Genomic DNA, 27,199 nt, shown 5'->3' on the forward strand with positions numbered 1-27,199 from the left:
TGCTTACTGTATGCTTTGACCAATAGGGAGCCAATCTGGGCTGTTGGTTGATTGGAGGTGTGGCTGGCTTGACGTCCATGGCCTGCCTGAACTAAAGCTATGCTCAATTTGTTTTGTGTTTGTTTTTTTTTTGTTCTTGTTTTGTTAAAAAGAAATCTCATTTTGTGTGTTTCTGTTGTTGTTTTGAGTTTTTGAGTCATTGTTGTTTTGTTTTTGTCTATTTTTGGTCTCCTGAATATTCTTCTGTCCTTTTGTGAGTTTTTGGAGTTATCTTTGTGTATTGTTGTTGTCTTTGAAGCAATTTTTGTGTATTTTGTTGCCTTTCTTATGTTTTAACTAGTGTTTTCTCTGGTCTTTCCTTTTAATGTCTGCAGAGAAATGCATTGATTACTGTAAGCAGATGTAAGACTAGTGTGTATCTTCCACAAAGTTGACACACCTCTGTAATGCAAGGCTCTATCAGCAGCTGAGAGAATGTTTTCAATATGCCTTGAGCATTTTGGGGGTATGTAACGAAGCAAGATTACCTCTTATCGCGCTAACTTCCAGGATTTCATCAGTGTGTGCTGGACAGGAAGCTCGTTAACATCTTACAGAGCTAAATCACCATGGAAACTTGTGCTGAATGCCTAGCCTGCTTGGGAGCAGGTTTTGCTCTGGCTAGGATTTTAGCGAGCGATAGAGTCCCACATCCTGATCAATCATTTCTCTTACAGAACGAGCTGTCCAAAAAAAAGGACACGTCACTGTGTGCATCTGATCTGACAGCTAACAAATCAGATCCACACACCATCAATGTCTAAATATTCTCTGCAATCCTTTCATTTACAAATGACAGCCTTTAGGAAAGATATAGATGTATATCTGATGGACTGATCTACAGATGGATGAAGTCATATTAATTCAATTAATTAATATATAACTTCACTCGTCTGCGCATACGGATCGAGACACAGGCTTCATCAGCTGACTCTGTGAATGCATAAAAACGTCTCATTATTTATGATATGAGCCCATTGAATGGATTAATATGATGAATAACATCACGCTTTTACACATTAATAGTGTCAGCAGCTTCCTGCCTGGTCATCATGGATTTAAATTAATGATTATTGTTTAAGATCATAAGCTGTACCTCCTGTGAACACGCTTGCTCTCACAGTTTTCTCCATTGTAGTGATTAGTCAGACGGTGCAATCTCCACCCATTTTATGTGAACGCGCGCGTACCGAGACTGAAAACACTTGGCTTAAATTAGCGTGTTGTGATCGACTGTCGTAAGACAGCGTCTCTCTGACACAGAATGTTTGGTTAGTTGAAGCCCACTAACAGAGATTATTCCAGGATTTAATTATCTAGATTTGTAGCATAGGGCCTAAATGGAAGTAGAATGATCAACGTGGGTTGTTTACATTTTTTATCTCGCTTGTATTTTCTTCAAACTTCTGCTGTAAAAGTTTATTTGGACCATCTGCCTTAAAAGACAGCCCTGAAGGGATATTTTTATCCTGCTGTTTGTCCTGTCTTGTGAAGGCCCAATGTATTATTTAAACAGATAAATTGTTGAGAAAAAGCTAGCCTTAAACGTACTGTCAGGTACCATAACAACTGCTTTTGTACGTGCACATGTGTGCGTGCACTAAGCAGGTTGAACTACAACAGAAGAAGATATTGCCTCCTTGTGGTTGGAGAAAGTTTAAGGTGGATTCAAGTATTTCTCAGTCACTGAAATCAAAAGTTACATTTATGTAGCAAACTTCAAGAAAGTGTTAAAGATAAACTCATTAGCTGGTAAAAGGTAAGCTACATCTCTAACCACAGCTGCCCTGAAGCATTCCGGGTGAAGAATCTAACACATCTGTGACTGATTTCATGTATCTTTTCAAACATAAATCAAGTTTTTTTTTTTTTTTTGGTTAACGTGTATTGAAATATTGGCTGTTTGATGAAGGAAAGGATTTAGAAAAAAAACAAACATTTCTATTCAGTTAAGCAGCTATTCTCTTTTGTGTTGAGCTTTGAAGCTTTTCATATTGAATTATACCTTGTAAAGAATGCACACTGATGACTGGAGCAACCAAAAGATAAATAAAAATCCCTACAGCAGGAAAACATGTAATGTGTAAGAGTCATGGTTGGAATAACATCAATTCAGTCAGGATCACTTTAGTCAAAAAGCTTTATTTAGCAGGCATTTTTGATTTGGCAGTATGTCTCTGTTCTGGGACTTCTCTGTCCTTTCAAGCAGCTGCATGGAAACCCCGAAGCGAAAGGAGCTCCCATTCACATTTCCATGAGTTACATGGAGAGGCATAAACAGAGAGAGCGGTCGCAGAACCCCCTGGAACAGATGCACAGGCGTTAGTATCTTCAATTCAATTCAATTTATTTGGCACAAATTACAACAAAGTCATCAAGTTATAAAAAAAATAAATTGTAAGAACAAAGAAAACCAAACTAATCCACATGAACAAGCATTAGCAACAATGGGAAGAATCAACTCCCAGGAAGAAATCTCCAGCAGAACCAGGTTCAGAGGTGGCTCTGCTTCGACTGGTTGGGGTTAGTGGACAAAAGGAAGACAACAGAACAGGTTAGAGAGATAGAACAACAGAGTGCCCTGGATTAGTTGAGCCGTTGCCATCTGTTTAATTAGACAGAAGAGGAGGAACTGGGGTGGGGGTGTTTGTGGTGGTTTAAATACAGCGCTGTGACTCACTCTAACCAATGGGAAGCATGGGACATGATCAGCTGGATGATTAACTAATTAGGGAATTGCTACTGTCAGCTGGTGGGACTGGCTAGCTTGACTTCCGTGCCTGAACTAACGCAATGCTCAATTTATAGTGATTTAGTTTCATGGTTTTCTCATTTTGGTTTTCTTCAGCTCTCCTTTGTTTTTTTTTATTGAAGAAAATCAATCCTTTAACAAAAGGGCTCCTTATACCTCGGCATCTATCCGTCATCATAGACACCTTTTTTTCATCCACAGTTTCGAGTGAGAAAATCTCATTTACCTCCACCTTTGATGGTCACGCGTGTCTCACAAATTCAAATAATGGTGACACTGGCTGTCTGTGAGGCATGAAGGCGTTTGATCAGAGGGTTCTTTTGCCATCTTACTAATTAGGTGGTGACTGCATGTGGTCTTGCTCATGAAACTCAATAGCCCTCTTTCTATCCACCCAAAAGAAGCTCTGTCCATAGAAGGCATTTTCCTTTGATCAGCGACAAAAACATCTTTACAAATCAAAGTCTGCTCTCCTGCTAGCTATAATTGTTTGTTTTATATGCATTACAATGAGCAGAGAATGTATTAGATTGCATAATATGTTAAGGTTTAATTTATTCAGACAACTGTTCTTCAGGACATTTACTTTGATTTCCTGACGTGTCAACTGTCAACTGCCAGTCTTCATCAGAGGCGTCTGCTGATTGCTTAGATGTTTCCTTGACTTTTGCGAAATAATTCCAATAAGTTCTTTTTGTCTTTTCTTAAATAATATGTTAAGGTTTCATTTATTCAGACAACTGGTTTTCAGGAAATTTACTTTGATCTCTTGTCATGTGTCAACTGCCAGTCTTCTTCAGAGGCATCTACTGATCGCTTTGATGTTTGCTTGACTTCCGCGTAATAATTCCAGCAAGTTCTTTTTGAATAATATGTTATGGTTTATTTTTTTCAGACAATTGTTCTTCAGGAAATTAATTTCATCTCCTGACATGTTTTGACTGTCAACTGCCAGTCTTCATCAGGGGCGTCTGCTGATTGCATAGATGTTTTCTTGACTTTTGCGTAATAATTCCAATAAGTTAATTTAGTCTTTTTTTTAAATAATATGTTAAGGTGTCATTTATTCAGACAATTGTTCTTCGGGAAATTTACTTTGGTCTCCTGACACGTTTAGACTGTCAACTGCCAGTTTTCTTCAGAGGCGTCTGCTGATCACTTTAATGTTTCCTTGACTTTCATGTAATAATTCCAGCAAGCTTTTTGTCTTCTTTTTGAATAATGTGTTATTATTATGGCCAAATGAATAAGTGAGTAAATAATCTACTGTAGAACATTACAGTAGGAGGATGTTTCAGAAAAGGACGTCTTTTCCCCGAGTGAATCGATCTGATGTGACTCTTTCTCCCTGTCAGATCAAAGTGTAAACAGAATAGACTGCATGGGCACAGATAACATGCACACCCACCTCCTGTTTTCTCTTTGTATGTCAGTTGATATTTGTAGTCATGTTAGCATATGCCTTTTTTTTCTCAAAAAAGTGTGCAAACACCGGCAGAGGTGGCATTGGTGACCGTGTCTGGCTCTTTCTGCCTTAAAACATCTCTTTGATAAATCACCTATTCAGCTTGTGTTACAGCGGTCATGTTTGCCACTGATCGAATAAAGACATAAAAGGCATAGAGAAAAAAGTTTATCTTCACAGGTGCTGTTTGATAGCAGAGTCAATTGTGTCCTTCAAATTAAGGCTAAAAGTCACCTTAGCAATAAAAAAAAAAAACTGTGCTCACGTTGGAGGGCGTTATATTGAGTTATGTGACCATCCAATTTTTCTTTTGTAGCTTACTGTAAAAATGCTGGAGAAAAAAAAAAATAATAATAATAATAATAAGGACCAGTTCTTAAAATGTATTCTTTACATCTTCATTGATAGATAGATAGATAGATAGTTTAAGTCCTGTAGATTTTTTAATCATGCTTCTTATGTATTTCTGTGCATCTTGCTGGTTTTCTAGGTATTTTGTTGTCAGATGGTATGATTTCAGTTCAGTCCCTGTCTTGTCATTATGTATGTGTTGAGCAAGAGACAAGACCATTCAAGTATGCTGAATTTACTTATTGCTTTCCCTCACTACTTAAGGTGTGCTTGAACATAAATCATTTTTAGGTTCATTGTAATATAAATAGCTTGGTTTTGTTGGCGTGCAGCTGGTACAATTTTTTAGTCAGCCAGTCTTTGAGTTAGTTTTATTTCAGTGAGTACTAATGTTTATTGGACAACCTTTTGTTTGTACTTTGTCTGGCTTGGTTTTTGTTTTTTGTTTTGTTTTTTGATGCCTGCCCTCCCCTTTTTCCCCTCTGCAATTGGTTCCAAACCTCCACACACTTCATCTTTCACCAACCCTGACAGTTTTTCCTCTGCAAAGCTCTGTTCTAAATAATAAAACCTTCAGAAACCCCGTTTGTGTTATTGCTAAATATATAAATATTTTTTACGATTTATTACTTTTCTACTCATAAATCATTCTGGCAAAAAATACGAGTGCAATTGCATCTAAGGTGAACTGCTATTCATTTTTTATATTCAGTATGCAGAATACATCTTCTATAATCCCTTAAGGTGCAAAGCACCCTATCCGTTACTTTGTATGTCTCACTTGAGTTTGACCACTCAATTTAACTCAAAAGCCCATCTTTATCATCTGCCATCTTCAATTGTCTGTATTGGCTTTTTTCTTAATCTGTGTTGTTAGTAGATTTGTAGTGTGATTTGTTGACTTTAGTAGAAAATAGACATTTCCTTCTGCGCAATCCACAACTGGGGGGAAAAAAAATCAAACCCCACAAACCCAAACCTTTTGAGATTCTTCTTGGGAAATATTTTGACAGAGGAAATCACATGCGTTTCTTAATTCGGAAACACCCACAACTGTTCTAAACCAATGGAGCCCTGACCTGCTGGTCCTAAATCTTATTTTGGGAGTTGGAAAGTTAAACTCTGAGAGTCAGATTTGGTACACGAGCCATTCATCTGTGAAAGAACTGTCAACTATTTCTCTAAGCAAAGAGGAAAAAGTGTAACATTTGCAATGGACTGTTTTGGTTTTGCAAGATTAAGATTTCTAAGAGCACCTCCAGTCCAAAGTTATGTTTGCTAGGTTGATTAATGACTCTGTAAAAGGGGTTGATTGTGTAACTGTATTCCTTGTTTATTTATTTTTTAATTCCGTGTATGGAAGTTATTTTACAGGTGTGATCTTTTTTCCAGTAATCTTCTGAATGCTGAAAAACCCTTCTTGATTAGAATCACAAATGCACAAAAAAGGACATGTTTTAAAACCATTCCATGAATAGAAAGCAACGAATTCCTTGAGTATTAAGGAGATGAAATCAGCCTGAGAGTGTGCTGTCACTCTACAGCTATGTGAGGATATGCAGATTGTGCAGAGCGGCAAAAGGCTTGACTCACAGTGAGATTAAATGTTGAAATTTCAGCCTGAGTGAAGGCTTGAGGCTTGTTTAAATGGTCAATAATGGAGCAGAGCAGTACAATCCACAACCCTGAAAAAAAGTTTATTGTGTATTTTTAATCTAATTCTGAGAGTTGAATTATCAAGGCTAGCTATAGGAAATATTTATAATACTGTAGCTTAGTGGCAGCCAGAGACTCAAAGGTGTCTTGTTTGGATACCATGGCTACATTTAGACAGCTCCGGTTGTTTGACATTTTATTTTTCTAATCAAAAGAAAAATCCATAAGAAAATTTAAAAAAAAAATAGAAGTTTCTACATCAGAACAACTTGCAAGAGCGGTTTTGAGCAGGCATAGACTTTAGAACTAACAAGGAGAAGCTGTGAAACTGCACCTAATCACCAGCTGAGATAGACAGAAGATGACGCTATCATACAGAAACCTGCAGGGGACACAAGAAAAACCTGGTTCCAGTTTTGTCATTTTAAAAGATAGTTTCCTTGAAACCATGCAGAAATCTGAAAAATAGGCACTACATTTTTTTTTAAATGCAGAGTTATAGAGTACCAATAGAAACCCTCCTGCAACATATGTTTTTTCCTTACCGTCTGTCCTGTTTACAAATTGTATTTGTAAAGGTCTCTGACCCCCCCCCCCCCCCCCCCCCCATAAATCATAGTATCTACAGAGACACACCACGAGTTGCTGTCAGTGTCCCACAGCACACCCCTGTTCTGACCTGTGTGTTACATCACTCCCCATCTTCCCTCTTTCCAATTATCCTGCTTATTGCAACAATCCACTGAAATTCAACACAGAAATACTTCTAAGTAAGTCCAAAGGGTATTTCAAACACAGAGTGCAGATGCTTATAGTCCCTCGCAGTGTGTTCCTTTTCCCATTTGTTTGTTCTGCAGTTATCAACAGCAAACGTATTATTGGCTCAGTCGGTGGCTTTAAATCACTCGTATACAAACTAATCTCACTGACAGGTATTGTTAACGTGTTATTATTCTCACAGTTTGTCATTTGCGTTGACGTTAAGAAATCAACAAGATGTTTTGTTTTTTTAAATCACCGTCAAGCAGCAGTTTACAAATGTAACACGGGTTCTAATAAATCTAAATCTTTGAGTTCTCTCAAGGACAATTCTTATACATCCACCTTTTGATGTAGCGGCTGTAGCCCCAAAGTGGAACATTGTCCATTTGTGTTATCAAATTGCGATTGCTGCAGCAGCACATTATTAGGCAAGGCAAGGCAAGGCAAATTTATTTGTATAGCGCATTTCATACTCAAGGCAACTCAATGTGCTTTACATGATAAAACATTCAATTGTTTAAAATCAATAAGAACATTTAAAATCATCAGTAAAAATCAATTAAAATCATCAGTAAAATCATCATGACATCAACAACATGACTCAATGTGCTTTACATGATCAAAAAGTGCAACAGACAACAGCTTAAAATCAATAAGAACATTAAAGTCGGCAACAAAACATTTAAAATCATCAGTAAAAACATTTAAAAGCATCAACAAACATCAACAACAACATGACCAAAAATCTCTCTCTCAATCATATGCAGTAGAGAAAAAAAGTGCCTTTAACTTTGATTTAAAGATGTTCACATTGGATGCTGACTTCAGCTCTGCTGGCAGTTTGTTCCACTTCTTTGCAGCATAACAACTAAGTAGCCCTTTATTGTTGTAAAGTTTGAAGCTAGGCAAAAGACAGACGGCACAGATGTTTTTTTTTTTTTTTAAATTAAAAGGAAGAACTGCAAGGTTTCTGATTGGGTGAATGCATGTTAAGCTCCAAAATCAATCAAAATACATCCTTATAATATGACGACTGGATTAATACAGTCTGTGCAGACAAGAGGAAAACTGTCAATGCTGGGTGAAGGACAAAAGTATCTAACTTTACCCATTAGCAAAGAATAGAAAATGTAAAATAATACTGAAACAGAGACAGGTGGAGCACTGTTGAGCAGACTGTTGAGCACAGAGCGTAGATGGCGGTCACAGTAGCTTATCAGAGGCAAAGTGAATGTAATACAGTACGAGAGTTTCAGTACTCATCTGCCTTTACCTCTGACAAATCCTGCTCCTCCCTCTGCAGAGTTTTACCGCTGGAGTCCACAGCTTTCAGAATGTGTTGTTCCATCACCAGCTGTGACCTTTATTCAAAGAGGTCAATCTGTGTGTGTGTGTGTGGGAGAGAGGGCTGTGTGTGCTTTTAAAGGTGTGTAGACGGGTTTGATTCTGGACAACAGGAGCAGAGAGAATTGACTTGGCTGGAGGGGAAATTGTTGCCTCGGTTCTTTGAAATTGGTTGCCAAATCCGTTTGTTTAAAGCAGTGGTTGCCAGTAGCCCTTTCGTTGGATTCAATGTTTTTTTTTTTCCTAATTGTCTTTATTGTTCTTGATCTTTTCAACATCTGGATTTTAAACTGTTGAAATTTATCGTGAAGTATTACTTCCCGGAGCATTTATTTATTTTGTTGTCAAGGTATAGATAGAAAGTATCGTTAGCAGGTATACTGTGTATAGCATTAGACAGGAGAGCACCAAACCTGCTTTGTTGGTTTAATATTAAAAAAAATATCACTGTATCAGTGTCATAGCTTAAAGAGAAGAATGAACACAAGGATTACTGACTCAGATGATTCATGTGGTTCAGACGACTCTTCCGAGAGAATCTCAAATTATCAGAGGAAGAAGTAATGACTGTAATGTGTGCTTTGGTATGAAAGTGATGCATCTTTTGTCGGTAAGGTCCATGTGTGGAGAGAGTGAAGTTGAGTCAGACATGACTAAATGTGGGGCCTTGACAGAGTTATCGCCATGATTCTGATGAAGCATTAAAGATGATTTATTAAAGGACCTGCAGCTCGTTAGGACCAGATTAAATGTTCACATGGTTGTTGTGTCTGACCATGTTGTGTGTTCATCTTTTCCAGGGAGGATGTAAGAACAGCCAACGTCATTGCAGCAGAGGCCGTCACCTGTCTGGTCATCGATCGAGAGTAAGTATCAATAAAAGTTGAGATGGGCGTCATTATCGTCTGATATTAGCCATAAAATGTGATATTGTTTGATATCTGTATCGTTTTTTCCACTGTAAATAAAAATGTTGTTTGAGACAACATTTTCAAAACAAATATGGCACTTTTATAGAATAAGTATTCTTATTTTGCACCAATTATGTTTTTTGTGGAATCCATCCAGTAGGGAGTCACATGAAAAGTAGCCTTACGCCCTATTCACACATGATTAGTTTTACCTAGGGACCACATGTGATTTGTATCAATCACGGAGAATGTCTGTGATGTTAATCCAGTGCAAATCGGCCATGTCAGTAATTTGTAAAGTAAAAATTCCCCCGCAAATTTCCTACTATATTTTGCTAAACTCCGAGGTCCTGCGATAATACTAATCAATGCCAATAGGCCTCTCTGTGATTTGGACAGAAATGGGCGGGATCTTATGTGTGGTAATCACGTTGTTTTGTTTCCGGGACGCATGTTTATTTGTTACTAATTTTAAGGTTTCTTCTTGCTTCCAGTACTTACTTTTCTTCTTAGTGCCCACCATGTTGAAAACAATGTGAGCAAATGTTACACAATATCCCGTGCGAATGCGCCACATAAAAAGCACACTTTGGGGGGGGTCATTTATTTATTACATGTGGTCCCCAGATAATAAGAATGGGGATTTAACCTGTTATTTCTCTGGAAATATATATTATGTGACCTAAATGCAGGTTGGTGGGGAGGGTATCTGAGTATATATACAGTAGGTATCGGTTAATATTGTAAATAGTTTTGGACAATATCGGCAAAAAGCTATTCTTCTGTCCCAACTTTTGGGCTGCTTTCCTTTTTATTCATTGAAATGCAAAGTAAAGTCAGAGTGCAATCAACAGACCCTGATTATTTATCAGTACTTTGTTAACTGTTTCTGACACAGTTGAAGAAAAGCAAATGTTCAGAACACAATAAAATATCATCAAAGAAAAGCAATCCTAGCTGAATAAAAGAAAATGTTGTTGTGTGTTATAGTCTGTTAACCTGATCATCCATTCATCCATTCAACATGACATTTATATCTACCTCAGTTGTATCACTTATGAACGTCTGAATACAGATGAAAACTAGAAATCAAAAAGTAATTTCTTAATGAACCCCTGATCTGTGACCTCATAGATTTAGATTCTAGATAAAGCTTGTGTAGTAGATGGAAAAACTTGTCTTCTCTTACTTTTACTAGTTGCCATTAATCATTTGCCTGAGTTTGTCATTTATCATCACTATAATTATGTTTTAACTGACAGCCAAAGCAGTGCTGTATTACTTTTATCACAACCCTGAGAAGACGTAACAGCTACAAACGGCCATCTCATCAAATCTCCAGATTGATCCAGCTTTTATGTCCAGGAGTCACTTTTCATTGTCTTGTGAATGTTTTCCAGCTGCAGGTGTAGGAAACGCCTCTGAGGTCTGGCCTTGGTTTGTTAGATGAACACAGACAGATGGGTGTAAAAATGTGTCCTTGTTTCCATCCTCAAAAAGAAATTGCAACCGTTTCATGCTTGAATCACAGGCAAGATTCAGTTTCATCTTGTAAAAGATCTCATTTTATTACATTGATCAAGTTGTTATGGTAACGACCTGGCATAAAAGCATATATCGAAAGCAGTTGATGGTGACTTTGTGTCTCTCTAGCCTTGAGTTGATTACTGAAAAAGAGAGAAACAGATGGAGTGAGCAAAGAGTAGATATACTATTATCTCACTCAGAGCCTCCCTCTGGCCTCAGGGAATGCAAGAGGCACAAATGGGCATCATCAGAGCCCACAGAGGGGATTGTGAGTGAGTCATCCAGCAAAAGGTGATCACGCTTGACTGTCATACAAGCAACTCGTGCCATCACAGCCCTGAAAGCTGGTTCATTGCAGTCACATTCTAAGTATGTCACCTAGCTTGGCCTTGGTGTATATTAATGGAAGGTGTAATGCTTTGGCTTCATACAGTTCAGCTCAAGAGGTCAGATGAGGATAATTGGCAGAGCAACAGGAGGTAGAGAGTGAGTATATGCAAACAGCAAGAGGTCTTTGACGCATTGAGAGAGATGATGTAAGCAAACACTCAAAGAAAAGCTCAGGGCACAAACTGCCATCATGGTCACAAACAGAGCAGATCTATGGTGTGTATCTCGCTGACAGCTTGAAGAAACTAACATGAAAACGCTGTGTGGGGTTTATTTTTTTACAGTCTCCCTAATGAATGCAGAAAATGTTTATTTTCAGTAAAAACATGTGGTGTGTATTTACTCATCAGTATTGATGTAGTAATAGAAAGTAATCATAGATGTTATATAATTCTTCATATGTCAGGCTTTACACCAGGGTTGGGTTCAATTATAGTTGTAATCGTGTAATTGATAATTAAATACAATTATAATACAGTACAGTAGGGATGTAACGATTCACTCAACTCCCGATACGATTCGATTCACGATTTATTTTACAAAATGAGACTGTAGACAAATGATGACTGAAAAATATTCATTTTTTTTCTTCAAAAATAAAAATACTGTACTATTTTCTTTCATCTTTCATTGTCAAAAGAATCCATTGATAAACTATGCAAAACAATGCAATTTAATTAAAAATAAATCCTGAATGAAATAAATTTAAAAAAAAGCATATTCATTTAAACTCTGGCTCTACAGTAAACTATGCAAAACTGCATATTAGTTCCTTTTGTTTTTAAAAGTGCAACTGAAAATGTATTTTGTCCTTTAACTATTGGACTTTAAAGCAAATCCCATATAAAAGAAATAATATGAATAAACAAACGATGGTTTTCATTCTCTCCCGTGTTTCTCCCTTTTGTCTCTGTGCCCCTCTGACTTTGGATTTCACATGTTCTTTCTTTCTCACCTCTTTCATTTTGTCTTGGGGAAGCCAAAATGCTTCCACACTTCTGATTTAAAACACGGTGGTGCGTCCTGAATTTCAAATTCTGAATAGATCGCGCCCTTTGCTGTAAAAAAAAAAAAATCTTTATATATATATATATATATATATATATTTATTTTTTAAAGTACTGCAATTCAATTTCAGAGTATCGATGTGAACTGTGACACATTTGAATCGATTTTTAATTGCCTCACGATTAATCTTTACATCCCTATAGTACAGTAATTGTAATTTGAAAATTATGTTGCTGTTGTAATCATAATTTAATTGTAATTGAGTTCAGATAATTGACTTTTTAATTCTAATTGGCATGGAAATTCTGTAAAATTTGTAATTTATAATAAATATAAATATATTATAAATAAATAAAATATGTTTTATATAAACTTTTCCCACTTTCTGTCTGTTCTCTTAAGGATCATTTTATCATTTAAAAATGACAGAAAAAAGGCTTAGACACCCACACCAAAAATATCAATACCCATATTTTCATGGATAAGAAAGCCTAAAAAGGTAACCAAGAGATGAAAAACTAATGAGATGATAGATCATATTTTTTGGTGTATTTTGCAGCTGATTTAAGACATGAGTCAAAACCGACCTGTTATTATAAGAGATGCTAACAAAAAGCAAACACAAAAGTTTTATGCGGTTGTTTATTGAAAACTCAGTAATTGTCATCATTGCACCAACTTCTATAAAGTCCCAGCAAGGTCTAAAATAGCTTTAATGCCTGGAAGTTCATCATTTGTAACATTTGGCTTTGGTAAATGTGTTTTCTTTGTGTTTTTTTTAGATAATTGGAAACAAAGAGTTTTAAGGCTTGGTTTGTGTGTGTTTCAGCTCATTCAAGCACCTGATCGGAGGTTTGGAGGACGTGTCCAACAAAGGCCATGAGGACGCCGACGCCAAAGCAAAGTAAGACTAAAAATATGAATTAAAGCAGTGGTTCCCAAACTTTTAGTTTAAAGCCATGTACCCCCTACTCCTGCACACCTAAAAAACACAATAATATAATGTCATATACATTGTATTCCTACAAGGAAATTTGTCTCTGAATTTGACCAATCCTTTAGGAATAATATATAAAATAAAAAAAATAGTAATAATCTGTAAGCAAGGCAAGGCAATCAAATGTATTTGTATAGCGCATTTCATACACAAGGCAACTCAATGTGCTTTACATGATCAAAAAGTGCAACAGTGCAACTTTAACTTTGATTTAAAAATGTTCACATTGGATGCTGACTTCAGCTTTGCTGACAGATTGTTCCACTTCTTTGCAACATAACAACTAAACGCAGCATCACTATGTTTACTGTGAGCTCTGGGCTCCACTATCTGACCTGTGTTCATAGATCTGAGAGACCTGCTTCATACCGGGTTCATACCTGATTAACATAACAATCCACAAGAAAATACCTTATTCAGAATTATCACTTGTTCAATGTATTTGATTAATTTGCCTACTGGCATTTTCATTGAGAAATAGTCTCTTATTTTGGAAGAATAAATCTACCAAACCTTTGTTGATTGAACATATAGCACATTGATCACCCTGAAACTGTGAAAGGCAACTGATTACAGCTGTGATAAGAAGGGTGAGGTTGAAAGGATGTATAGAACTCTGCAATGTTTGGCTGAATTTGAGAAAATCTAACTCTTAAATAGTTTTCTGTGTTTTGTTTTCATGTTTTTCAAAGCTGAAAATCCACTTTCACACAAGTAAGTGGTGGCAAAGGGCGTCAAGCACGTTTGGCTTGCACAAAGCAATGTAGCTCTTGCCATATTTGTGCTTTTTTGATGAGATTGTTTTTCTATCACCGCTAGAGGCTAGTCTTACAGAGGCCAATGTATCATTTGTGGTAATGCATGGAGGCTCCTGAGTGCCGCTGTTTATAAAAATGTTCACGTACCCCCATGACAGTTTGCGTACCCCACTTTTGGAAGTGGGGTACGAAGTAAATGATTAAATTATTTTTCAATCAGTTAAATATTTTTAAAGAGTAACTAAAAACCCCTGCTTTCTCCTGACCTGCCACTAGGAGGAGACTTTTAAAAATGCCTTTATTATGGGCGGGGCTCCTGGAGCAGTTAAGACACGCCCAGTCTATACTATAAAATCTCCAATAAACAATCTATGCTATGTTAACTAGCTATTTGTTACTCAATATAGGTCTCTATTCACTCTTCTCTCAATCCAACCTACTCACCACAGATTGTAGAGCTCACAGGTGCTAGTTTATATAAAAGGGGCGGGGCTAACAGTGCTTGTTTGATGCAAGATGGCAGCAAAACATCACATGATCTTGTTTTCAGCCAACAGCAAAAATCCATTGCAATAGCCATGTTTAAACCCATAGAGGGCAGTCACTCTGACTTTGACTAAAATGTAGAGAGTTGGACCAGGAACAATCAACATCAATATTTCATATCCAAATACATTTGTATTTGGGGTTTAGTTACTCTTGAAGGTAACTAATTAAACTAATTTGTTACATTTCTACACCAAACCGTTATTAAATAAATTATGATTTTTGTTTTTGTTTTGAAATGATCAACGGACATTTTGAAAGTTCAAAAAAAAAAATAAAATGACCAGACAACAATAGAATACATCGCATCATAGCTGATCAACCAGATTATAATGCAACCAAAACATCATTGATTGGTTATTGGATGGTTATACATATATTGAGGTTATTTTCTCCGTTTTACCTTTCCTAATTAATTGTTGCTTTTTTATTAAAAAACAAAAACAAAAAATAATTAGATATTTTGACAAACCTATTTTATACAGATGCCTTTGTGGAAAATGAATTTAGTTTGAAATATTCTTCTATAATCTCTCTAACTCGTTGCCACAGCTCATGAATGAACATGTTCCAGGTCAACATGGTAATAATGCCACATGCCTTTAGGTCTCGTACATAATAATACCCCTGTGGCTAAGCAGAGAGCAGAGTTTTTGACCCTCACTATGATTCTTGGACAAATTCAAATATATTCTATTGATCATCGCTATGGAAACAAAATGCAGGGGCAAAGGGCACTGTAGCATTGTGGTGCGCTTCTCTCAGGCACGTGCTTTCGTATTGCAGTAATGTGGTACAATACTTGGCACTCGCTATGTTTGTATCAAAGTGGAGAGTGAGAAGAATTCCCCAACGACAGATGACACGGAGTGAGAAAGCAGAGCAGCTCCTCTGAAATGTAGAGACCCAGAGGGGGAGGGAGAACAAGAAGAGTGACAAAGCCGACCCGACTCGTTTCCAATGTTTGGGATTTCTGACAGACTACTGAGAGTGTCATTCATCTTCTGCAGCTCTGTAGCGTTTGGTCAGCGAAGGCCACAACCTGACGAGAGCACCTGTGTTGTTGGGGAGGGGCCGCTTTTTGGAAAGGGATTTTTATGCAGAGTGCATTAGTTATATAGTATGTCTGGCTTCCAGCCCAGGCATGGAGTCCCTCAGGGCTCCGTGTACTTGATGACTTCTCTACTTGCCAACTGGTTTGACAATAATCACTCGATTAGAGGAGCAGCTATTATCAGTATGACTCATGCATATGGGCTTGAGGGGAATTGTACAGTAGCCAAATTAAGCAAGTTAATTGTAAAATTAAGTTTTTATTTTACAAAGTGTGATAAAAGGGCAAGTTTTTTCCTAAAGCAACACATAATAATTGTATCGCTTTCCTCTGCACTCTGACATAAAGTATTTATCCCAACTTATTATTTCGTTCCTCTCCAATTAACGCTGACTTCTTCAATATGCTAATGCTACTCAACTGTAGATAATCAGCTGGTTTGAGTTAGATTATAAACTATGGATGCTAACTCTTATTTTTTTTTATTTATTTTTACACATAATCACAATTTGGCTTTGCTGAAGGATTTAATCCAACCAAAACAGTCAGGATGAAGGTTTTGCTTTAGGAAGTTTTTATATCCTGCTTCAGGGATGGGCAACTGTATCACAGCGTTGGCCACACGAATGTGATTGTATCTGATCCAAGCATTCATGTCAGCATTTAGAATAATGTGTTTTTTGTCTCTGTCTGTGGTTTTGTTGTTTTGTCAGTTTTTAGTCATTTTTTGTGTTTGTTTTTGTAGTTTTTTTGTGTTCTTGTTGTAATTTTGTGTATTTTTCTGTCATTTTTTGCATTTTTGTTGTCGATTTGTGTATTTTTGCTGTCATTTTCTGTATTTTTGTTGTTTTCCTGCTATTTTGTGCAATTGACAGTTGTCATTAAAACACTTTGCGTTGTTGTTTTCTCGTGTGTTTTTTTGTCATTATTTTGTTTAAGTGGTTGTTGTCTGTCCTTGTTGTCATTTTGTGTATTTTTTGTGCACTTTGTGCATTTTGCTGCTGATTTGTGTGTTTTGGAAGTTATTTTGTGTTTTTTGTCAGGCTTTATATTCCTTCCAACTTTTAGAAATACAATTTTTGGGGATCGGACAAAATTAGACCGAGGGCCACATGTGGCCCCCTGGGCCGCCAGTTGCCCATGTCTGTCCTACATAGTATTTGTTTTAAAGATAAATATCAATATAGGCCTATTGTGATTATGTAATGCTTTATTTATAGTAATAGTTGTATTTCAGCAAAACTGAATCTTAGGGTTGTCAAATGTATTATTTGTAGCAAATATATCAAATAAAGAAGTCATCCTTCACAACCTGCAAGAAATACTTGAATTTAATTCTGCTGTCAGGAGGATCTATCACTGCGGATGAAAGAAAGAATATCTCAGACGACGCAGAGCCACCATAAAAAGGGAAAATACAAGTCAGAAGTCTCTTTCAGAAAAATGTATTTGATGTAAAATTCCATTATTTCACATTCCTCAAGTGCATAAATTGTTCCAAAAGAATTTTCTTTTATTTGAGCAAAAGTTAAACAAAGTAATTTGAGCGTCCTCCAACAGTTATGGCCTGATTTACTCTCAACTTTGCATTGAACTTTCAAGCTGTCATTTTCATTTTGGGGTCCCACTTATGTTAATCAAGCAAGAAAATATTTCGTAACTGAAAATTAATGAATGTGACTTAGCCTAAATATTGGGACTGTAGAAATGAAGTAAGAAAGACTGAATGTGAATATTAAGGAGAGTTATCTTTGAGGTCAGGTGACTCATGAGCTCTGCTCACATATTACATCATCTTTATGACCTCATCTGCCTATTGATACTGATTATCACCGTCTGGGGTGCAACTGGATACTTCCTTGTATCCATGTAAATGCATTTTCCACATAAGAGGAAATTAAAAAGAACATTACGGGCAGTAGAAATTAATGCTTCAGTTTAAAAAACTGACACCCCAAGGTTGATTTTAATTCAGTTCGAGATGGATGTATGGTTTATAATCAAACTCTGTTTACAACATATTATGGCTACTCCATGGATGCAGAGTATCTCCATGTACAGGAACAAAACCTGCTTTTGTTAATGTCTCCTTTTCTTTATTGAGTCACAGTTGGATTGAATGCCTTGGTTCTGAAACTCTACCCTTGTGTCCATGTTCAGTGGCTGAATTTGATGGAATTCATTGTAGCACCACAATAGTATATATAGTGGATATAGTATGTCTTCTTTTTAAAAATTAATGTAACTATATTACAGTGTTTCTCAAATGTGGTACGCGATAGCACTACAGGGGGTACTTAAGAGAGATACTGAAAAATTGACAAATGAAAACATTAGAAATTTGGGATTTTATAACGTTTTTTTTAGTTAAAAAATTAAAATAATGATGGAAATGATCTTGATTAGAACACGAACTGAAAATACAAGGGTCAGTATTGGTCCTACACCAGGCGGAAGATGACCAGAAATAATAAAAACTATGAAAAATAGATCTATTCAGGAGGCACTAAATAACATTTCTTTCCAAAAAGGTACTTGGATTCAGAAATAAGAGAAAGGGGGTACTTCAGCCAAAAAAAAGTAATATCTCCTGACTTTTTCCTTACATGGTCGGTATTTATGATAGAGTCACACTGCCCTCTGCTGGCAAACAAATGCTATAAAAATGAACTCCAGATTTTTCTCTCACATCTGCCAATATATGAAAACTGTCCTTGCAAACAAAATCCAGTCTCAACATGCTTAAACTGTGTATTTTTTTAAACAGTCTAAAGCTATTCAAAGTTGTCTGTTTACCTTTTTGTACAGTCGTGTTTTACCGACTCTGCTGAATGGGACTGTTTGTTTTTACTTTCAGTCATTTTCCCTGAAGTCAAGATCAGTTAGGGATTTGAAGAGATTTATGGGCAGTCATCCAGTGTGGAGGATAGGAAATAAAGATGAAAGGATAACCTACAGATCTGACGTTATATCCTACCAGTGTCTTTAGAGACACATAAATACAGCACGAGCACCCTGGTAACCAAATATTATTCCTAAACGGTGACATTAACCTGCCAACACTTGCCACCATAAATCAGTATAAAATGCTTATAAAAATGTAATTTGTTGAGCTTCTGTCGAATCAAAACTAATCTCCTCAGTCAAAGAATTATGACATTTTATTAAAAAACAGTCTTTCATGTAGGTGTTTCCTAAATATGTAGGTTAATTACAGTGGTGTAAAGAGTACTGATATATTCTACTCAAGTAGAAGTACGTCATACATAAAATACTCAAGTACGAGTAAAAAATAGCTCAATTAAATAGTACTCAAAGTAAAAGTTACTAGTTACTTTCACCTCCCATATTTATTTTTGGTAATAAATCTTGCCACGGTTCCCTTGAATACAGTAAACATCTAATGTATAAAAAGGATGTCAAAATGTACAATAATTTTTAAATAAAATAACACCAATTAATTATATATATTAAATAAATATATATATATACAGTATATATATAGGCTCTAAGTATAGCTAAATTTATTAACTTTAAAACTCAGTAAATAACTGCCATTCAGTGCTGTTTTGGCGCCATGCATTACTTTTAATCTGGTTGATCGGCTATGATGTGATGCATTTGATGTCTTGTCTTTCACTTTTTTTTCACTCAGTAACGGTTGGGTGTACAAATGTAACAAGTTAATTAACAAGTTAATGTGTGTATTTTAGTGACGTGGAGATTTTTTTTCTGTCCTAAGTCGCCTGATCTAGAGACTGAGTTAATAAAACTGTATAAATGGATAAAACAATAACCAGAAAAGACAGCGAGCAGCTGGAGATAGGATAGACACGTGGAAACAATCCTGTCTGACAGCATGTGCAGGTCAGCGGTGGCTTGTTTTACTCTGCTGTAGTGAAACCAAACCAATAATTTCTAAACCAAATGATCACACAGCGGCAACTTGATGATAGAAATGAAATTTGTTTCCGATTTGAGGACAAACTGGTTGACGGTTGCAAGTCATTTTACCCGCTGAGAAAACTCACACACATCCTGTTCACCTACATTTGTGCACACCACATCCTCAATAACATCCCTAATAGATTACGGGGGGGATTTGCAAACAAATGAGCTCAAGGAGAAATGAATATTTAGTCTTCAGTTGTTGAAAGTGGATTACATGTTCTTTCATCCTTCGTCTTATCTCCTAATCCTGTTCCACTGTGTTTTCATTTTCCCGCTCCTGGCGCTACTACAGATATGAAGCAGAAAATGCATTTTTCTTCAATCTCAATCTCGCAGACTTCAACATCATCGACACACTGGGAGTTGGAGGCTTTGGACGAGTGGAGCTGGTATGAGATATTTGATCGTGACCCTTAAGACAATCGCTCTTCTTCAGCCATTTGTGTTGAAAAAGGAATAACCAGACTTTGTGTTTAAGTCTCCTGGCTTTTCTTTTCACTTAAGGTTCAGCTCAAGAGCGATGAAAGTAAAACCTTTGCAATGAAGATTTTGAAGAAGAGACACATTGTTGACACGAGACAGCAGGAGCACATCCGTTCAGAGAAACTCATCATGCAAGAGGCCCACTCTGACTTCATTGTTAGGTATACCCCACAGAGAAGCTTCCTTATAAGGAAAAACAAGTCATTTGGAGTATATACAACTCAGGTCTTGAGAATCAGGAAATTATTACACAAGGTTCCAAAGAGCCCCTTCTTTTATTAAACAGCAAATTATTCCACTATCACTATTTCACTGTTTGTTTGTACTTTTCTAATTGAACACTTTTCAATTATTTTCAGTAGAACCAAACTACGTTTACCTGTGGTACTTTGTGAAAATAAAAGTTGCAAAACAAAGTTGCTGAGCATAAAGTTTCAGGGGAATAAATGTGGCAAAGTGACTCCCAAGATTCTGCCTTTCCAAGTCCAAGAAAACCATTCATGACCAAATGGCTCAAATCTAAGAGATTAAAACCAGGCAGGAAAAGGGAAATGACAAAAAAGGAAGATGCCATGTGTTGGCAGCACATGAGTGTGTCTACATTCATTTTTTTTCAATGTCATCCAATTTAAGAGTGACTGTGTATTGCACACTGGAAAACTTGAAGCTGGTAACGAAGTAAACTTGGAAAAGGTAGATGGAGAAGGGTTTTTGCAGGTGGTTGTATGTTGGTATACAAGAATAGTGAATGAAAAGATGAGTGCAAACCTCAAAATGTCTGCCAGGTGGGAGATATGTTCCTGACATTCTTTGAAAAGGGGGAAAACTTGGCTTTGCTTTGCTTGTCTCCTGATTGGAATTTTAAAAAGTACTTTTTGGGCACATGTTGCCTTTTTCTTTACTTGGTTTATCTATAGATTTTTCTATTAAAATATATCTAAAAATCTACTTCTCTGATGTGTTTTCAGACTCTATAGAACTTTCAAGGACAGCAAGTACCTCTATATGTTAATGGAAGCGTGTTTAGGAGGAGAATTGTGGACCATTCTTCGAGATCGGTAAGATTGATTTTGCGTTAATTTGTCTTAAAGAGGGCTTTATTAGTACTTTTATACCTAAACCTTGTTATAGCTTAATTTAATTAACTATAGTCTATTGATTACCAGATTACATTCTCATTTGACATTGCTTGAATTACTCGATATATTCAAGCATTTACAGAGCAATGTTTAATGGATAAACAACGGTGCAACTTTCTTATGTTTCCAGGGGTTCGTTTGAGGACGCAACCACTAGGTTCTACACTGCCTGTGTGGTGGAAGCGTTTGCTTACCTGCACTCCAAAGGAATCATCTACAGAGACCTTAAACCAGAGAACCTTATATTGGACCACAGGGGCTATGCTAAACTGGTAAGAGAAAGAAACAACCTTTATCTTTCCATTTATTACTTCATGCACCATGATATTCAGTTTCAACATTTATTTTACATCAGTATTAGGGATGTAACGATTCACTCAACTCCCGATACGATTCGATTTACGATACTGGGTTCACGATACGATTCTCTCACTGTGGACAAATGATGACTGAAAAATATTCCTTTATTTTTTTGGGGAAATAAAACTAGAAAATACTGTATTATTTTCCTTTTGTATTTCATTGTCAAAAGAATCCCTTGATAAACTATTCAAAACAATGCAATTTAACTAAAAATAAATCTTGAACGAAATAAATAATACAAATGAAGAAGAAGCCTATTAATTTAAATTCTGGTTCTATAGCAAACAATGCAAAACAACATAATAGTTATTTTTCTTTTTAAAAGTGTAACTGAAAATATATTTTGTGCCTTAACAATTAAACTATTAAAAAAAAAAAAAAAAAGTCTGCACTGTATTTACATCAGATATTTGTTTGGACCAGCAGAGGGCGCTGGTAACCCAGTGGTCGGTTGGCATGCAGATATTATTGCAGTGAAGAAGAGATGCTATGCGCTAGCAGACAGCTAATAGAAAAACGTGACTTTAACAGATATTCACGTAATATTACAGATATTCTTTCGGTGCTAAAGGGGTAAGGAATCATTTATGAACATGTTTAAGAGTAGATAGCGGCCAGAAAGAAAGTAGTAGCAGATTCCGCCCACCGCCAACACTTCTGGATGAGGATAAATAAAAGAAGTACTGCGATTAAATTTTCAGAACATCCCTAATCAGTATTATCAACCATAGTTAAGCTCTACTAGTGCTCAAAGTTTAAGTACATGTTTTAAATTTTGGTTAATGTACGAGTAGACTAGCCGTTACTACTACTACCAGTAAAGCTAGAGTTTTTACCCGTAACATATTTCAAGTCTACTAGTACTACTAGTAACACAAAACTATATTTTGCTTTACTAGTGTGGTCTCCTCTCGCACTAGTGCACAAAACAACCTTTACTAGTAAGACAAAGTGTTTGTTTACGATTACTATAGTACACTTAAACTTAGTAGTACAAATAGATCGTTTTTAGTCAACTGGTAGTACTAGTAGACCTAATGCAAATGAAGTAGGAGGGATTATAACCAAATCCAGGTCCCTGATTGGTTGTAATACTTTGGAAAGCCAATGACAAGCTGGAACTAGTTTTCCCCACCCCTTATTAACATATAATGCTTACTAGTACTACTAGTGACTCTTTTTGCTTTACTGGTATAGTCTACTCGTGCACTGCATTGAGTACCAGTAGAGTACTAGTAAAGCTTAACAATGGTTAATATCACCGATGTATGCTCAAACTAGGGCTAGACGATTTTGCCTAAAAAAAAATCCCCGATTTTTTTAAAGAAAAATTCGAGTTTTGATTTGATTTTTTTGTTTTGGTTTTTCAATGCACTTAAAATGACTGCAGATATATTGTCAAAAGTGCAACTTTATTGCTGTGATTGTCCTCAAGAGTTAAAATGCATAGAACAATCCCAAAATAAAAAGGAAATGAAATTTCAAGCTTTAAACCAGGTTTAAGCAAAGGTGCAACAGCAACTTCACAGTAGCTTAAATTTTCTGATTAAGAAATCAGATAACTGCATATTTTATAACATATAATATTAAAAAAAATAATAAACTCTTCCCTAAGCATCTCAGCATAGTGTGAATAAAACATTGAACATGCCGGTGGCACACATATAGCCTACTCAAAGGGTAAACAAATGTAAACAAAGAGGGTTCTGGCTCACATCGGAATGCGTAAAAGTCTGAAAAAACTGTGGTGGGAAAAAGAAAAATGTTTAAAAAAAAATTACATTTTTTTTTATTCTTAACTCAAATTTGTAAAATAAAAATCGTTTTTTTTATATATATTGGAACCAGTTTGTAGCAATCAGATACTATCAGCAGCTGAAATCACTGTGTAAACACAGGATGTGGATTTATGATCAGTTTGTATTCCAAGAAAAATGTAAAACCACAAACTCTGTTTTTTTTTTTCAGGTTGACTTTGGTTTTGCCAAAAAAATTGGGTTTGGAAAGAAAACTTGGACTTTCTGTGGAACGCCGGAGTATGTAGCACCAGAGATCATCCTGAACAAAGGCCACGACATCTCAGCAGACTACTGGTCTCTAGGAATTCTCATGTTTGAGCTATTGACTGGCAGGTACACACAAGCTTGGGCACGCCCCAATTGTTTCAGGATTTCTATTGTGGGAAATTGTGAATTTTATTTACCATAAACTTTTCTCTTGTCTTTTGTTTTGTAGTCCTCCATTCTCTGGCCCTGATCCGATGAAAACTTACAACATCATCCTGAGAGGCATTGACATGATTGAATTTCCAAAGAAAATTACCAAAAATGCTGCCAACCTAATCAAAAAGCTATGCAGGTATGTGCTGATGCCTCGAGCAGTTTGACTGATAGACTTTTAAGTGGTCTGAGAGTGCTGGATCATCAAAAGCTTTCCTGTTACCACTACAGGGATAATCCTTCGGAACGACTGGGAAACTTGAAAAATGGTGTCAAAGACATTCAAAAGCACAAGTAAGAAAGTGACAGTGAGAAGTGTTTTATTGCAGAATCAGTGTGTTTGAGTAGAACACTTGTGTTTTCTTTTAGGTGGTTTGAGGGCTTTAACTGGGAGGGATTAAAGAAGGGGACATTGACGCCTCCTATTATTCCCAATGTAAGTAAACAACATAGTTATTCACAGAAGTGTTATCAATCCGTGTACTGTTTGTTCTTTAGTCATTCTGCTTTAAAACTAAATCAAAACTAACAAATAAACGGTGTGGTTATTTTGTTTTACTGACTTAAAACCAAAACAGAAATACAGAAACTACAAAAGCCCGAGATAAGCAGCGTTTTTCCTGTTTTAAAATTGAAATATTAATGGCAAAATCTTGTTTTGTTTGTGAGATATTTGGATATTTACAGGAAAATTAGGGCGAGAGCTTGAGCACGTCACATTCTGTCAGAGCAAACAGGACCTGGTTTCCCTCCTCAGGTCCTGGACCAGGTCTCTGCAAACAATAGGACTGTTTAAGATTTATTTCAGCAGTTTTCTTATTCTGCTCCTGTTTTCATGCTGTCTGTGGATGTTTCAGCTCGTAAAAAGTTGCTCACGTTTATGTTTTGTTGTGTTAAAATCCAAATAGTATCCAAATAAACTGATGACTTACTATTGACTGTGAGGCTGGTGTGAAAAACAATAGATGTTAGAACTTGTTTTTGCTTGTTTTAGTACCGTGAGCCACTAATGTTGATCACAAGAAACAAGGAGCACCAGTAGATTCATTACATCACCTCTGCTTCCTTTAATCACAAATCATGTGCATGCTTTTCGTAACATTCAAGTTTTTGTTTCGATTCATTTATGTATTAATAACGTTTCAGTTCACCAGTTCATCAGTTGTGTGACCTATGCGTTGCTCCTTTTTTTGTCTGGGAGAAAGAGTCCGCCCCCGTCTGTGGGTCCCCACTGTGTGGTGATCAAAACATGAAGCTCTCGTTCTAGTTTTCCTGTAATTATCCAAATATCACACAAACAGAACAAGATTTAATTTTAAAACTGAAAAACGCTGCTTGTCAATCCGTGGACCGTTCATTATTCGGTTATTCTGTTTTTAAAACCAAATCAAAATAACAAATAAACATTGTGGTTATTTTGTTTTAGTGAATCAAAGCCAAAGCAGGAACACAGAAAAATCAAAAACCAGATGAATAGCGTTTTTATGTTTTAAAATTAAATCTTCTGTTTGTGTGATATTTGGATATTTACGGGGAAACTATGGACGCAAGTTTCATGTTTTAATCTCACCACACAGAAATTACACCATCGATATGAGGTGGACAACATGCTATAAGATCATTTTATCAAACGCAGCAGAGTAAAACTCTGCCCCCGTCTGTGGGTCCCGTCTGCGTGGTGAGCTTAAAACACCAAGGTCTCATCCATAGTTTTCCCATAAATACCCAAATATCACACAAACATAATATTTAATTTTAAAACAAAAAAAACGCTACTTGTCTGGTTTTTGATTTTTCCGTATGGTTTTAAGTCAGTGAAACACAATAATCACACTGTTTATTTGTTATTTTGATTTGCTTTTAAAACGGAATCACCAAAGAACAAACAGTACACGGATTGTTATCATGTTCATGTATTTCACTATTTGTGATGAAATGTGCTTTCGCACACAGGTGACATCAGCAACTGACACAAGTAACTTTGACAGCTTCCCGGAGGACAATGAAGACCCTCCTCCTGATGACAACTCTGGCTGGGACATTGATTTTTAACGTCCAACAGTAACACATTCAAACCAAAAGAAACTCTTCTTTTTGTTGGCTTGTGATGGCTTGGAGGCCATCTAGGGGAACATACGGGCATCATGGGAAAAAACAACTGCAAAATGAAAGAGAGGAGGAAGGAATGGATGGTCAAGCCCTCTGGGTCACCGATATGCCTTTATTACACTGTGGCTGTGGATCAAGCATTTTTAACGGGAACGCTGAAGCTTTTCTTCAGTGTTGTCTTACACTCGGGTCAAAAAAACAAAAACAAAAAAAAGGCAGAGAAAGTGCAGGGCTACAAACGCGCACACACACACACACACACACACACACACACGAGATAACAGTACACCCAGAATGATGGATGGATGCTAAATGCTTGGAAACTTCAAGAGTAAGGTGAGCCTTTGAGGGCTTTCTCAGAGTGCAAAACTGATGATTTGCTTCTCTGATATATTCGGTGTACACGACAGTCTGCAGGAAACACAGACGTTAAGTGCTTAAGACTAAGATGAATGTCAGATTTATCTGTTTAACCTACGTATGACGAACAGTATGTAGTGCAGCGGGACAACGGCGTATTTGAATTTACAAGCTCCACTGTCACACTGAACACAAACACCAAGTAGACTTGTAACACATGTGAAATTATTCTATCGTGAAAAGCACAAACACTGTGCAGTCTGTGAAGGGAGACGTGACTCCTAAAGTGCCCTATTCTAAAAATTAATAGATCATATGCCGGCACACATATAAAACCATCATTTATTGTTTCTAAGAAAAAGTAAGTATCAATATGCACTCAAGTCCATTCACCTCTAATCAGGGTTGGGGTCAATGACATTTTTCAGTTATATTTACATTTTTAATTACCCATGTTCAACTACAATTCACTTATGATTACAGTGACCAGCATTTTAACCAATTAAAATTAAATTACAATGATTTCTAAACTCTTCGAAAATCAATTAAAATTACATTCCCAATTACTAAAGTTAAATTACAATTAATCACAATAATGGAGCCTGAAATAAATAATCTAATAAAAGTTAACCTTCCTCTTGTGTTAGCTTTCTGTTAGCATCTGTTATGATAACGCATCCTAAATCAGCTGTAAAATACACTAAATACATGTATCTATTGTCTAAGTTATTTGCTATTTATTGGTTATCTTGTTATGCTTCCTAATCAATTAAAATATAGGTTTGACTATTTTTGGTGTGGGCATTTTTTGTGTCACTATACCCCTAGATTTCAATGTTTTTTAAACGGTGAAACATGGGAAAGCTTGATATAACACATTTTAATAACCGTGTAACATGGTTCCTCAGTTTTGCGTTGAATTATAAATGACAATTTTTTATAATTTTTCATCATAATTAATTTTACAATTAATTATGAGTATCACATCAGCATTTTTTATTATTACAATTACAGT

At 36.3% G+C, this 27,199-nt stretch overlaps 1 protein-coding gene across 2 annotated transcripts in view; it reads left to right on the plus strand.

Moving 5' to 3' along the window:
- LOC114477116 (cGMP-dependent protein kinase 1) overlaps positions 1-26,683 on the plus strand; it is a 127,103-nt gene extending 100,420 nt beyond the window's left edge. For both annotated transcript variants that reach the window (XM_028469225.1, XM_028469224.1), the window contains exons 8-18: positions 9,170-9,235; positions 13,035-13,109; positions 19,804-19,900; positions 20,016-20,155; positions 20,963-21,052; positions 21,264-21,405; positions 23,465-23,628; positions 23,732-23,854; positions 23,947-24,009; positions 24,085-24,151; positions 25,669-26,683. In XM_028469225.1, coding sequence (XP_028325026.1) covers positions 9,170-9,235; positions 13,035-13,109; positions 19,804-19,900; positions 20,016-20,155; positions 20,963-21,052; positions 21,264-21,405; positions 23,465-23,628; positions 23,732-23,854; positions 23,947-24,009; positions 24,085-24,151; positions 25,669-25,767 — 1,126 coding nt within the window. In that variant the 3' untranslated portion in view covers positions 25,768-26,683. The remainder of the gene's footprint in view (positions 1-9,169; positions 9,236-13,034; positions 13,110-19,803; positions 19,901-20,015; positions 20,156-20,962; positions 21,053-21,263; positions 21,406-23,464; positions 23,629-23,731; positions 23,855-23,946; positions 24,010-24,084; positions 24,152-25,668) is intronic.
- Positions 26,684-27,199: the final 516 nt, after the last annotated feature.

This window comes from Gouania willdenowi, chromosome 15, assembly GCF_900634775.1.
Source record: "Gouania willdenowi chromosome 15, fGouWil2.1, whole genome shotgun sequence".
In the NCBI taxonomy this organism is placed as follows: domain Eukaryota; kingdom Metazoa; phylum Chordata; class Actinopteri; order Blenniiformes; family Gobiesocidae; genus Gouania; species Gouania willdenowi.